Source organism: Phacochoerus africanus, chromosome 2 (genome assembly GCF_016906955.1).
Source record: "Phacochoerus africanus isolate WHEZ1 chromosome 2, ROS_Pafr_v1, whole genome shotgun sequence".
NCBI lineage: Eukaryota > Metazoa > Chordata > Mammalia > Artiodactyla > Suidae > Phacochoerus > Phacochoerus africanus.
This window is the reverse complement of record NC_062545.1, coordinates 275,674,468-275,688,815: the sequence shown is the minus strand read 5'-3', so window position 1 is coordinate 275,688,815 and position 14,348 is coordinate 275,674,468. Positions and strand designations below refer to the sequence as shown.

The following is a 14,348-nucleotide window of genomic DNA, read 5'->3' as shown; positions in this document are numbered from 1 at the left end:
AATTTTTTTTTTTTTTTGCGGGGGTGGGGGGGTGGTGGGGTAAGGGGGTGGGGGAGGAAGGCAACAATTTCCCAAATTTGGGGAACACGTGGTCATTGCAGAGCCACTGGTGGCCAAGCCGAGAGCTCTGCTGGCCATGCCTGCCTGTCATGCACAGAAGGGCTTGGGGAAGGATGGCCTGAGAGTGAAATCTTGCGGGCTCCGCTTTCAACCCCAAGCTTGCTGGGCGTAAAAGAACAGAACGAAAACAGGCCCTGGAGGCAGCAGTGAGCAGATTCTTTACTGTCAGGTTCTACACCCTCGCCCGCCCGCCGCCGCCGCCGCGGAGGTGACCAGCGTTAAGACGAGCACAAATTGGTCTCTACAAAAGGAAGTGTCCGGCCCTCCCAACCCTCCTTCCTAACTCCCTTCCGCAGACAGTGAGCTCCCTGGTCTGGTGGGTCGCAAAGAAAAACAAAGAAAGAATATAAAAGAGAATCTAAGTCAGCGACTCGAGTCGTAGGCAACTGGAGTTTCCGGCCCGCTGGCGGATGGCGAGCCAGGGACGCGCGCAGGCCGTGTCTGCAACAGTCGTGTGTGTCAGCGTGAAGAGGGGAGGGCAGGAGGCAGGACCCGGGGGTGCTGGGGTGAGCCGCCCTTCTCCCCACCCCCTATCTCACCCCCAACAGGAAAACAAAAAAAGGAGAGTGGAGGGGGTAATAGAAAAACTAAGACCAAAATCGCAGGCCGCTGGGGCCAGGGCCCCACAGCGCCCCCTGCTGCAGGGCCGGGGCGGGGGCAGGTGCCACTTGGGGGGCCGGGGCGGGAGGACTGCTGAGTAGCACCTGGGAGCAGCTCGGGCCGCACCCTTCTCGCCGTCGGGCCTCGGACGCCGGCCCCGGGGCCCCCAGCTCCCCGGGCGCAGGGCGCAGGGCGCGGCGGTGCTCGTGGACCAGCCCACGCGGCCGGGGGTCCTCCGGCGGGCTCAGCAGTCCAGGCGGGCCGCCAGCCCCAGCAGCAGCAGGCAGCCGAGCAGGGTGGCGGGGCGCGGGGCGGCCCCGGGCGCGCGGTCGCAGTCCAGGCCGCTGTCGTCGTCGGCGGGGTCGCAGCGGGGCTGCTCGCAGCGCACGCCGGTGTAGCCGCGCGGGCAGGTGCAGCGCTGGTTCTGCACGCAGGTGCCGCCGTTCTGGCACAGCAGCTGGTCGTCGTCGCACACGTTGGCTGCAGGGCGAGGGGCAGTTAACGCGGGTGGTGGCCCAGTCCACACCCCCACCCCATGCTGGAGCTTCTGCGACTGGGACATGGGAACCTTGGGGGCGCGGCCTGGACCAGGAGGTGTTGGAGGCTCAGGGCGCACTTGGGGCGAACGGTCCCTGTGCGGGTGGTATCAAGAGCCAGGCGAGACCTGGCCCCGGCCCCCGGCCCCGGGCTCTCGCCGCCCCCCACCCCCAGCTCCCGCCCCAGGCACTGGCCTTGGTGCGGTTCTTCCGACGCACCTGCTTTCCGGCCTCCAGAGCTTAACGTGTGCTGTTCCATGTGCCTGGGGGGGCCCTTCCGCCCGCTTCCCGCGGGTCTCCGCCGACCCATCACTTCCTTCCTCCCTCCCTTCTCGCAAACCCTTCTGCCATCTGCCCCCCAGCTCCACTTTTGTCTCCAGCTCCCTTCCAGGTACCAACGCCGTCACCTGTCGCATCAGGCCCCGCCCCGCCCTCCTGGCCCCGCCCACGGGGACTGCGCGCACTCACGGTAGCAGCCCTGGCGCCAGTAGTGCGTGGGGAGGCAGTCGTCGCACTTGGGCCCCGCCGCGCCCTCGCGGCACTCGCAGAAGCCGGTCTCGTTGCACCGGTCGTGCACGGAGCCGATCTGGTTGCAGTTACACTCTGGACGGACAGGCGCACGGCGTGCGGTCAGGGCGACTTTCTGGATCTAACAACCCTCCCGGCGGGATCTCCGCACCCACGGCCGGACGGCGGGTGGAGGCTGCCTGTGGCATCCAGATCTCGAGGAAAGACTGTGTTTCCTCACGTCCATAGCCCCCTTCCCCTCTGGCCCCGGCGCTGTGTGGCCCGAGCCAGCCCCTTTCCCTCTCTAGGCCTCAGTCTCTGCATCTGTAACCGGAGTGGGCACTGAGCCCTCCCAGCCCCAAAGAGCTGTGACAGGCAGGTGGGAGGAGCCTCATCAGAGGCCACCGGGCATCTGTCCTTGGGGCTGTGAGCTGTGGGGGAGGAGGCGAGTATAGGCGGCATCCTTAACGCCTCTCCAGGGCTGGTAGAGGAGCAGCCCCGGGGGTCTCCAGCCTCCCCGATCCCTTCTCGCTTGGTTTCCGTGGGAGGAGACAAACGCCCCCATTCTGAGAGTCCTTGCCACCTAGTGCTGGGCCTGAGAGTGCAGGCAGGCCGCAGGGAAAAGGAGGGCGCTGGGGGAGGAGGAATGCCTCTAAGCCCACCCAGCGGCCTCGCCCTGTCCCTGCAGCTGGCGGGTGTGACATGGAGAGTGCAATTCGGTCGGGGTCACTTTCGAGTTGATGAAATTATCTGAAGGCCGCTGCCATAATTCAAACTGACAGCTGCAGCTTTGTGGGCAGGCGGTCCTGTGTGCAGCCAGAGCTGGCCGGCCCGGTGGGGGATGGGTGGTGGGCTCCCAAGGTGCCTGGGCATCCCAGGGCTGAGAACTGGCTCTTGCTGGAGACAGCCTTCTGGGCTAGTAGGTGCTGGTTGCCGGCCCTGGGTCTGGCCCTTGGGGAAGACCTGCCTCTGCCCAGGCCCAGGGTCCCTGTAGATTTCCTTTACCCCAAAAGCCAGACCTGGAGCAGAGGGTGAAGAAAGGAGACCATTTGCCCACTGGGAGTGGAGGGCAGCTTTAAAAGCTGGGCTCTGCTTATAAAGCATGAGAAAAATTTCATTTGAAGAAAGGCTTTGGTTGCAAAAAAGAGCTGAAAACTTTTGATCCGCCTTATAAATAGGGAAACATGCCCAGAGAGGGGAAGAGAATTCCCTAAAGCACACAGCAAGGCAAGCCCCAAACCCATCTTTTTGTTTTTTCTTTCTTTTTTAGGGCTGCACCTGTGGCACATGGAGGGTCCTGGGCTAGGGCTTGAATTGGAGCTGCAGCTGCCAGCCTATGCCGCAGCCACAGCAACGCCAGATCCGAGCCGCGTCTGTGACCTACGCCGCAGCTAGCAGCAACGCCAAATCCTTAACCCACTGAACAAGGCCTGGGATCGAACCCGTGTCCTCATGGATACTCGTTGGAAGTCTAACCCTCTGAGGCACAATGGGAACTCCAAGAACCCATCTGTGCCTCTAACTGGTGGTTAGGAAACTCCCAGTGCCCACAGGGAGAACCGCATGGGGACATTATTGATAGAACAGATTCTGGAGGCTTCTGTCTTTCACGACGCCCAGCTGGAGTGGGCCCTGGAATTGCAGTTTCCACAGCCTCCCCAGGGGATTCTGCTGCAGGGTCTCCAGAGCCCGTCTCACTGCTCCTCCGCCCGGAGCCCCGTTCACGAGCTGGCTGGCCCCACGCCCCAGCTGATGGCTCACCAATGCATACGTTCTCGTCGTCCAGCTCGGCTGAGCCGTTGCGGTAGTAGCCCAGGCGGCAGTGCTGGCAGTGCTGGCCTCGGGTGTTGTGCTTGCAGCTGACACAGGTCACCACGTTCAGGAAGTCGATGTAGCTGCAGCGATTGGAGTGGCCGTAGCACTCGCAGTCTGGGCCGGCCAAGCGTGAGAAACGCCAAGGGTCAGAGAGCAAAGGGAGCCCATGCCTTCCTGCTGCTCCCTCCCCCGTGCCTTCGGGCAAACTGAGGCAGGAGGCAGGACGTGGCACAGGAAGGGGCCCTGGGCCCCCGACACTTCTGTACCATCTGGGGAGAGATGGGTCTGCTAGCTTTGAGCCCAAAGGAGAACCAGCACAGGTCCAGCCCAGCAGTCTCACCTGGCCCTGTGGGCAGGGCACCAGGGAGGGCCAGTGGGCAACACCTGCTAAAGGCCTGGCCAGGTGCCAGGGCAAGGTGCTCTCTGAATGGATGCCCGCGTGATGCTGGGGTGATTCATGCAGGGAGGGTGGGTCGTGCTGCCAGACTCGGAGCTCAGGGAGATTGGTGCCTGGGTTTGTGGCTTTCGCCGTGCCATCCCAGTGATTCAGGGAAGGGTAGGCGCATGCGTGAACGCTGGAGAAGATGGAATGAAAGGGCCAGGAGCTTCCTCCCCGTGCTGCTTTGGAAGACGGCTGGAAGGAAAACACCCACTTGCGAGAAACCCTTCTTATTAGCCTGGGCTGTTCTGCGAATTTGGCATCAGAGGGCAGGCACTTGCACGACCCTGAGAGTGGGGCTGCCTTAAGATTGTGCTCTGGGCATCTTGCCTTGACTCCCCTTGGCCTTGGCCCGGCTTCTGAGTCTCACCGGAGGCACCTGTGACCTCCTGGGGCAAGGCCCCTGGAGATTGGAAGTGGCTCCCATGAAGTCATCAAGAGGTGGGTGGGGTCTGGTGAGGAGGGTTGCCTTCCCTGTCACAAGAAGGGGGGGCATCCTTTGACACCCCCTTGAACAAGAAAGCCAGTGTGGCTCCCCTTGAACAAGGAGGGGGAAACACCATCTCTGTTTCTTTAGAGGACCCCCCCCCCTTTCATGATGGGAGAAGGAGGGATGGACCAAGTGTCAGGGTCAAGGGCAGGGGAGACCTTGGAGAAATGAGCCTCTGACATGTGCCCAGGAGGAGACAGGGGGTGTGCCCACACCTTGGGCCTCCTGGACCTGTCCCCTTCGCCTTGTCCTTCCAGGGACAGTGAGATGGTGAGGCATCCTCCGGGTGTCCCAAGGGGTTAGTGCCAGTGACCTCTGTGTCCCAGATCTTGCTTCAACCAAGATGAGCCCCTGGGCCACACCTCCCAGGGGAGCCAGGACAGGCTATTTCTGGCCACTGCTCTGCCCGCCCTGTGCCTGCCCACCAGGCTTCTGACTCATACCTGCTCCCAGCTCCCCAGGTCGGGGGTGGGGGAGGACAGGAGGGGAGACAGGCTCGGTTTCACCTTGACCCAGCTACTCCAGGAGGGTTTTCTGAGCCAAGCATCCGTCCTCATCCTGCTCCCCCCGCCACCCCCGCCAGCAGAGGTCGGGGGAGAGGTGCAGGGGCGGGCACTGATTCTCCCTGGGTGCCTTACCTTGGAATTCTTCAATAGGCATCACTTGAGGAGATTTGGGCCTGAGCTGGAAAAGTTTGGAGGCCTTGACAGGGCCAAGGACAGCAGCGGACGAGCCCGCAGCTTGGAGAGATGAGAAACAAGCTCTTTCTTCAGCCGTGGTCCAGCTACCCGGGTCGGGTGGTCCCAGCCCAGGTAAACTCCAGCAAAGGCTCCCGAGGTGCCCTGAGCAAACTCTGGGGCAGCTTTGTCACCCACTGAGATGTGAGATGACACAGCACATCCAGGAGCGTGCAAAACCGGGCCTGTCTTGGGTCCCCCCCCCTCGGAGACCATCTACACATCTAGCTGGATTAATCCTCCCCGGTTGCTCTCTGTCCCCAACAACCCTCATGCTGCGCTAAATACTTTGCTGACTTGGGACAGTTGTTTGACTATTTGTAAACCTCGCTTTGCACATCCTCGTACTCCTTCTCCCGCCTCGGCTTTCCTAATGAGCATCAGACCAGACCTTGAACTTGGCATCCAAGATTCGCATCATCCTTCCTTTCCGAAGCAGACTCCCTGCTCCAGCTAAAGTGAGTCCTTTGTCGTTTACAGAATCTCTGTGTGCAGGTGCTGTCCAGCCATGAGCACAGTTGGCCCTGCTTCCCACTGCCTGGAATCCCAGCCTCGAATTTTCTGGGGAGGGGGGTGGTCCTGGGAGCACCAGCACCTCGCTTCCCCCTGGGAGCCTGTGCTGCCCTAGTCGGTCCAGGGCTGGGAAGGGATGGCTCCAACCTGCTCTCCATCACCAGGTAGGATGCCCCACTCAGAGGGCTCCAGGTTGCTCACCCATTGTGGCTCCGGAACTGTTTGCCAGCAGGGGGCGCTCAAAGCCCTGCTCACTGTTCCGCGGGCTGGCGGACGAGGGGAACTGGGGATGTGGGTGGGGTTGTCGCCTAAGCCAGGCATTAGGGTCTAATGTCCAGGGAACAGTGACCTGGGGCTGGGGACAACAGTCCTTGGAGACCCGGGCAGACTCTCTGTGCTTCCTGTGTGTGTCCACCATGGCTACAAAGCAACCCACGACGCCACATGTCTCAACCCGGGGTGGTTGGAGAATGGGGCTCTGGGCTTGGTCTCAGTGCCTTCCACGACCGCTCTGGGCACCCCAGTTGGTCGGGCGTGCTCACTGCCATCCCACGGCCAAGCCTTTGCTCCCGCTGCCTGGAACTCATTACCTGCTCATAGCTCCCCTCCACCCACCGCCCCGCAGGAAGCTCTGACTCTGAGCAGTCCTGTGAGCGCCGTGGCTGGAGATCGAGGACTGCCGTTATCAGGATAGAGTCTCCACTTGGCTTCCAAGCCCTTGGGGGTTGGGGTCAGGGTGGAGAGCAGGACTCAAAGGGCTGGTGTGGCGATATCACGCTGGCTCTAAGTCGTGAGAGCTGCAGGTGGAGGTGGGTGGAGTTCCGAGGCCCCTCCCCTCAGCGCCTCGGAGGCGCCCTGCCCCTGGGGTCCCCACCACATGCCCTTGCTGCCTACACTACAGAGCCTCGGAAGGGGCTTGCCCCATACCTTCTGCACTGGAGGCCACCTGGGGCCAGGGGGCGCTCGCCCAGAGAGGGGCAGCAGTAGATGGCCTGGTCCACTCTTGGGGGAAAGAAGAGAAGAAAGCAAGTTATGTGAGGGGCGGGGGCTGAGAGAACCTGCTACAGGCCCCCATAGGAGAAGCGGCACTATAGAAGCGGCTCTGTCTACACTGGCCAAATAGAACTTGATTCAGATCTACAGGAGAGGCAGCGTCTACACTACAGCAGCCTGTGAAGGGCACACAGAATCCAGCTGGAGGGGGCCCCATGTCCGAGCATCTGCATGCTCTGGGAGGTCTTTTCTCAGGGGGGGGGCACCTCATTCTTGGTCCCCGCCCCCACTGAAGGCTAATGTTAGACTGAGCCCCATATCTGGGCCCAGACACCTCTGGGCTGAAGTCTCTGGCTAATGGCTGCAAAGGAGGCGTGTTCTCTGGCCAAGACATTGAACGTGTCTCCAGAAGGTCCTTGAAGGCTTCCCGTCGAACCTCATTCCAGGGACTGGACAGAAAGCCCTTCCCGACCCCTAGTTGGGCTCATTTTCACCAGGAACCCCAACATGAGTCAGCCCCAAAAAGCCACAGTGGCCATCTCCAGGACAAACTGGACACACAGCAAGGGACGCAGGCAGGGCTGATATAGGCAAGGAATTTGCTCTGTGTTGAATTTCAAAAGACAGACCCAGAGGGACAGGGGAGAAATCGGATTTTTTTCCGCTTCTTAAAGGGATTATGTACATGAGAAAATCTACCAGTTAAAAAGTGCAGGAGACTTTCCAGCTGGGAGCTGGGAGCCTCTGGACATCAAATTGACAGTAATGTGATGTTCAATGGCAAGAGGCTGCTGGACCCAAATTGGCAAGGGCTTAATTAGAGCCACGATAAGCCCGCCCGAAAGGCAGCGCGCTCTGCAGCCTGTCTCCCACCGCCCTCCTCCGCAGCCGCCCTGGGCAGAGGGCGAGTGATCCTGAACAGCCTTTCTGCCCGCAGCCCTGGCCCGCCAGGCAGGAGGGAGAAGCATCTGGGCCAGGGGTTCAAGGGCCCAGCTGGACTTGGGCCAGAGAGCCCGAAGCACCTGGGGGGAGGTCCCTGGAGAGACTCAGGACCTTTCTGGGGGCCGGGAGCTGGACTCCGGCTGGACTGTCCGGGGACACACTCAGGTATGCGGGAAGAGCCTTGTCACAGTGGCCCAAGTCGTTTGCCGAGAGCAGATGGAGCCCCCGTCTGTTCCTTCGGAACTGGGGAGGGTTCCAAGCCAGGTTGTCAGGCCCGGGGGCCGTGGCACTGGGCAGCTGAGGGGGCCATGAGCGTCTGGAGTCAGTGAGCCCCGAGTTCAGCTCCTGCCTTTTGCCTGGAGCAACTGCTTCTTTCTTTTTTTAAAAAAACGGCTTTATTGAGGTATAATTTACATACTCTAAAAAGCCAGCTCCTTCTCCCTCAGCCTCAATACCTTCACCTGTGGGACTAGGACGCTAACTCGCAGGGCTGTGAACAAGGACAAGCTCCCAGCCCAGGAGGCGTCTATTCCCCACTAGCTGCAGTGAGGGTCGTGACTAGTGGGGGGCCCGGCATCGTGGGGTGCCAGACACAGGCTTCAGCTGCTAAATAGCAGTGACGACCCCTAAGACGAGGGCCACTCAGGTCCCCGGCTGTCACACTGCAGCCTTCTCTTAATGTTCACCACCTGGCCCTGGGCTCAGGATGTGAAGCAGACCTTGACCTCACTAGATGTCGGACAGTCTGGCCTGGAGGGAGGGGTGCCTCTTGGAGACCCTCAAGGTTCAAATCTTGCCAGGCTCACCACCCTGACTGATCCTCTCCTTAATTCCCAGCTTTGCAGTTTGCAGCCCTGGTACCCCATCAGATACAGCTCTGAAAATGGGGTCCAGGATCCTTAACGTGTGTGTGTGTCACTGGCCTCCCACCCAGACAGATCACCGTTTGCAGGCAGACACAGCACCCACCACTGACTATTTTTGGTCCCGTCTGCCCATCACAGGCTCAGCAGAAAAAGCGCAGGTCTCAGGCAGCTGGACCAAATTATGTCCAGGGCCTGGCTTCCCAGAGTGATGGGTGTGCTCCACCCCAAAGAGGATTCCTGGGTCAGGAGGCTCCTGAAACCCTCCCATCTCCCAGCAGGCCCTGCCTCCTGTAACTGCCTCCCGTGGAGAAGGGAGGGAGGCAGAAAGAAAAGAGGTGTGAGGTGTCGCCCTCTGGTCCCACGGAGGAGCTGGCGGAGGGGGGCTTTCCCATCGAATCCACTGGCTGGGGGAGGGCTGATCACGGAGGCAGGAGAAGCCAGCCTGTGGGCAGACCCCTCCCCAGTGGATGGAGGGAGTCCCTAACTGTTGGAAATGCGCCCCCTCCAAGGGTCCGTGAGCATCAGGGAGAGGAACCGTCATGAGCTGCCCAAGGAGTAAGGAGCCCCCACTCCACCATCTCCTCCCTGCAGAGGGGGATGGGCGCAGGGTGGGGGCACACTGTGGGGCACCCCTCCCCGCTGGTGGGACCCAGGAGAACTGCCCTTGGCCACGCCTTCCTGACGCTCTCTGGGAAGGATGAGGCCTTTCAGACTCCTGGACCTTGCAGTAGGCAGGGCCTCATGGGACTCCCCAGGTGAGACCAGAGACCACGCACTCAGCCCCGAAAGGCCCAGCAGTCCATGGCTGAAAATCCCGGCTCAGGGGCTCGCTTCTGCCTCGCTGATCTGCCTTCTTGGCTAACCCTGCACCGTCCATGGGTGGGCGGCTGGGGACGGGGAGAGGGGCGGGGACGGGGACCGGGAGGGGGGCGGAGCCGAGGCTGGGACAGCTGCTGGGGGCGGGGCCTGGGCTGACCCCGCCCAGCACCTAGGCAGGAACTCCGCTGGGAGAAGTTTTGGGCGAACTTAAGTGACCTTGCTGCCACTGGGCCCCTCCTCCTCCCCGTCCTGTTGGCCGCGCTGCTCTGGGGGTCCTCCTGAGCAGTGCCTGGGGTGGGGATGGGGCGCAGGAGGAAGAGGATCTAGGAGCTTGCGGTGAGTCCTGAAGGGCCTGGCTGGGGTCCTGCGACAGGGGGGCGGTCCAGACAGCCTGAGCACCCCTTGGCCCCAGGCTTCTGCGGCTCTGAGGATCTAGCATTTTCTACTCTAAAAGCCGAGCCCCTGCCCTCCCCCGAGGCTGATGCTCCCCCCGCCCCATCACCGACATCCGGGAGGGGCAGAGACTCAGCAAGAAGTGGGAAAGGGCAGGGCAGCCGAGACTGTGCCTGGGCACCCACCTGTGGGCTGTGGGGTGCTGGGGACCGCGGGGGTCTGAGCAGTGGATGCGGAAGGGACAGGAGTGGTGGGGTCCCCCCACATGGCCGCAGTGGCCACAGGGGGTTTGGGGACAGGGTCTTTCCGGGACCGGCTGAGGCCTGGCGAGAGATGAGAAAAGCAGTGGGTGGGGTGCAACCCAGAGGAGCAACTTAAGGAGCCCACTGAGGGGACCAGAGTCCCCTCTGGATCCAGCTTCCTTCTGGGCCACCCCACCCCCCGCACCCGCTGCCCACTGGTGTCCCAGCAAGGAGCAGTCTGGGGACTGAGTGTGGCCCCAAAAAGCCCTGGCGGAGGCACCCTGGAATGAGCCTCTGGCTAGCTGGCTGGCTGACACTGGCAAGTCCTCTCCTGCTGACACTCAGAGCAGATGGTAGTACCTTCCGAGGGGGCAGAGGCGTCAAGGATGAAATGAGACGGCACAAGTGTCCAGCTTAGCTGATGGCAGGCACTGTCAGTGTTTGATGATGACTTCATGATAGTCTGTCACCATCTCTCCCCCACCTTCCCTGCTGAGCTGTCAGGACCCCCCCCCCCCACCGCTGCCCTGCCTCCTTCAGATGATTTGAGGGCCCTGGGACCTGGATGCCTCAGGGCAAGTGGCCGCAGAGGTTAAGAGCTGCAGGCTGCCCAGAGGGAGGCCAAACCCCGTGGTCAGACTGGGGGGATTCTGCCTCTGGTCAGGAAAGGTGACCCCTCTCTTGCCCGGTAGGAGGGGGAGGAATGGGGAATTCGTGGGGCGAGGGCGGGGTGGGGGGGACCTTTCCAAAGCAGCACTAGCCAAGGAGCTGGAGGGGCGGGACTGTGAGACAGGAAGGAGGGGCTGAGGGGAAGAAGCCAATGGATGGGGAATGGGGAGGGGCCCACGGGCCTAGCGTGGGGTGGGGGTGGGGGTGGGGGACGGGAAAGCCCCATCTTTCTGTCATTCCTCTGCTGCACTTTCCAGGACCTGCAGAGGCTCGTGCACTGAGGGCCCCAGTCGCCTTCCCCAGGGCGGCGACCCGGTGTGTACTTACTGCCAACGGCTGAGCCTGCAGCGGCACCTGCAGAAAAGAAGGGCGACAGCTGCGTGAGGGGCTGGTCACTGCCGCCCACCCCCCTGCTGGGGGGGGGCATTCAGTCCTCACAACAGCCCCATGGGGAGGTCTCTTAGGGTCCGATTGTACAGAAAGCAGGGCTCAGGGGGGGAAATGTCTTCTCCAAGGCCACACCGCTGAGTGGCAGAGGCCCGATTCCAACCCGGGCCATCCTGTCTATGCGTCCGTGCTCCAGCATGCTTGGGTGGATGCTGCGGTGTGGGCAGGGGGACGTGTGGCACGTGGACCTCTCCTGGTGGCCCTGGTGGCGTGATGGTGAAGAAAGTCTGAGAGGATGAGCCTGGGGCCCCTCGGGGCCTGACCTGTGGGTAGCGGTCTCGTCTGTGGGTGCGGGGGGGACCTCGGGGGATCCTTTCTGGAGAACAGGGCACAGAGGGTGGGGGAGGCCAGCAGGACAGATGCAGGAAGGTGAGCCTGCGAGTGAAGGGAGGTGACAGTGACTAAAGAAAGGGGGTTTCAAGAAATGGTTCTGGCAGCAAAGCGCTGGGTGGGCACCTGCGAGGAGGCAGTGGAGGGGGCTGGGCTGTCATGCCCAGAGCGCTCTGTGCCTTTGAAGGCCCGTGAGCGCTGTGAGTCTGGCCCGTCACCCTTCAAAGGCCTGTTGAGCAGCACACGCATGATGTGCCTGTCACCGACTCATGGCAAAGCTTCTGGCTTTGATCAGCCTAAAGTCACATAAATCTTTCACCAGTTGTTGCGGGGGCGCCAATGGAGGGGCTTCTGGGGGTGTGGCCAGGAGGGGCGGCCAGGAGGACTGTGGCCTCGCTGGTCCGAGGTGGGAAGGGGGTTGGGGGACGTGGTGGTCGGGGGCAGCGGCCACTCTGTGGTACGCACACGCGTTGGGCGAGCCGTGGGGCAGCGGCAGGTAGGAGCCAGCCCGCCAGGACCGCGTGCGGAAGCTCCTCTTGCACTTGCCGCAGTCGGGGCCGGTGGTGTTGTGGTCACACTCGCACTGCAGGCTGCCTTCGCGCACGGAGCACAGGTTGGCGTGCAGGTTGCACTTGCACCTGGGGTGACACACAGGGGGCAGAGGCGTCCGTGAGCACGTGGCCGGGCCGGCCTGGCTCCCGGGAGGGGCTGGGGTGGGGTGTTAGGGGTGGTCCGGAAGGGACCCTTGAGGCCACCCATCCAACCTGCCATGACTTTCCTTCCAGACAAACTCTCCCCAACTCCATTCTGAGTCCTCCCCAGCCTGAGGGGCCCCCGGTTCCTTCCTCTTGGCTGGGGCGGGGTAAGGAGAGGCCCTTGTCCCGGATTGTAACACAGCTTACAGTCACCTGTGCCCTTAACTGTGGGAGGTTGACAGGCAGCACAAGCTAGCTGCCCCTGCTTGCGTAGACAGGAACCCAGCCCCAGGACACACCTCTCTACTCTCAGCCATGCCCACACCCAGGCCCTAGAGGGCAGAAAGAAGCCCTGAATCCCAAACCCCTGTCAATTCATCCACACATGTATTATTCATTCATTCATTCAAATATTTATAGGCAACTCATTATTCTGAAACCAGTAAATAAAGGGAAAGAATCAAGCACTTGTCTTGCCTGGCCTATATAAACTGTACCTCCAGGTAACAAACAGCTGATGAGTGGATATTTCTTTTTATAGAAGCATTCCAGCTGATAACGGTAAATGGGAGGATAGAATTAGAAAGTTGCCACGTAGCATCCCCCGAGCATCAACAGAGAGACAACCAGGGAAAAGGTTCCTGATGGAAGGATACACCCCACCCTGAAGCAGTCTCGTCGAGATGAACCGAACTTGAATCTGATCATAAACTGATGAATTTATGATCCCATACATTCACTCGGATACAGCTATGAGTTTATGGGAAATACAGAGGACAGACAAACATACTAAACACCACCAGGGGGATGCAATCAGCAAACTCCAGACTGAGGGAGCTCCGGAGGTGATGACAGAGTTTCTAGAACAGATGAATAGCAAGGAGCAACACTTAATATGGAGGGGGGGAGGCATCAAGAGAAACTTCAAAGGCAAAGCAACTACGTGCAGGGTGTGGGCCTCATCTGGATCTTCGTTCAAATAACCTCTTTTTTTTTTTTTTTTTTGTCTTTTGTCTTCTGAGGGCCGCACCCGGGCCATATGGAGGTTCCCAGTCTAGGGGTCTAATCAGAGCTGTTGCTGCTGGCCTCCGCCAGAGCCACAGCAATGACAGATCCGAGCCGCGTCTGCAACCTACACCAGAGCTCATGGCAACGCCGTATCCTTAACCCACTGAGCGAGGCCAGGGATCGAACCCCCAACCTCATGGTTCCCAGTCAGATTCGTTTCTGTTGAGCCACGACAGAAATGCCATCAAATAACCTATTAATTCAGATAAATGGGAGTTCCCTGGTTGCCTAGCGGGTTAAGGATCCGGCATTGTCACTGCTGTGGCTCAGGTTACCGCTGTGGTGAGGGTATGGCCCTGGAACTTTCTGCATGCTGTGGGAGCGTCTAAATAAATAAAATAAATTCACATAAACAATCAGAATGTATATTCACAAGACAGTGGCAATTTGAATACTGACTAAACTTGGTGATTTAAATTAATGCTTATGGGGAGTTCCCGCTGTGGTGAAGTGGGCTAATGATCTAACTGCAGCAGCTCAGTTCACTGCAGATTGTGGGTTCAATCCCTGGCCCGGCCCAGTGGATTAAGGACCTGGTGTTGCCGCAGCTGTGGCTTAGGTGGCAGTTGCAGCTCAGATTTGATCCCTGGCCCAGGAACTTCTATGTACCAAGAGAGCAGGTGAAAATGAAAAAAAAAGAAAAAAGAAATAAAAAATATAATAAATTAATTTTTATTGAGTGCGGTGATGACATTGAGGTTACGTTTTTAAAAGTCCTTATCTTTAGGGACACACACAAATATTTACAGATAAAATCGTTGTCGGGATCCACTTCAGAATAACACAGGAAAGAACACGGCCAGGGGTGCAGATGAAACAAGAAAGGCCATGAGTTAATTGCTGAAGTTGGGTGACAGGTATATGGCAGTTCATTATGGTAGATTCTATTTCTGTATGCATGTTGCAAATCCTCCATAATAAAACGTTAGAGAGAGCGTGCGAGATAGAGCAAGTGCTCTCTGGTCTGATATGGGAAGATTTCCAAGATATATTGTCAATATTTGCAAAAAGCAAATTGCAGAATAACACCTGTTTGGTGGGATTTTATTTTTTATTAAGATGTGCAAAGAAAATATTTATAGGGCACCTGTTACATGCCAGGGGGCGCTAGCTGGGAAGGGTGAGTG

General features: G+C 59.8%; 1 protein-coding gene across 9 annotated transcripts in view; it reads right to left on the bottom strand.

Moving 5' to 3' along the window:
- Positions 1-255: 255 nt before the first annotated feature.
- Positions 256-14,348, bottom strand: part of NTNG2 (netrin G2) — a 71,061-nt gene continuing 56,968 nt past the window's right edge. For 4 of the 9 annotated variants that reach the window (XM_047768761.1, XM_047768763.1, XM_047768762.1 and 1 more), the window contains 8 exons: positions 11,924-12,096; positions 11,009-11,035; positions 9,956-10,093; positions 6,685-6,759; positions 5,146-5,247; positions 3,525-3,692; positions 1,725-1,859; positions 256-1,200 (listed from right to left, as the gene is read on the bottom strand). In XM_047768761.1, the coding sequence (XP_047624717.1) occupies positions 965-1,200; positions 1,725-1,859; positions 3,525-3,692; positions 5,146-5,247; positions 6,685-6,759; positions 9,956-10,093; positions 11,009-11,035; positions 11,924-12,096 (1,054 nt within the window). In that variant the 3' untranslated portion in view covers positions 256-964. Of the gene's footprint in view, positions 1,201-1,724; positions 1,860-3,524; positions 3,693-4,249; positions 4,492-5,145; positions 5,248-6,684; positions 6,760-9,955; positions 10,094-11,008; positions 11,036-11,923; positions 12,097-14,348 lie in introns of those variants that run through there. The other 5 variants (XM_047768767.1, XM_047768769.1, XM_047768765.1 and 2 more) reach the window with 4 other exon arrangements.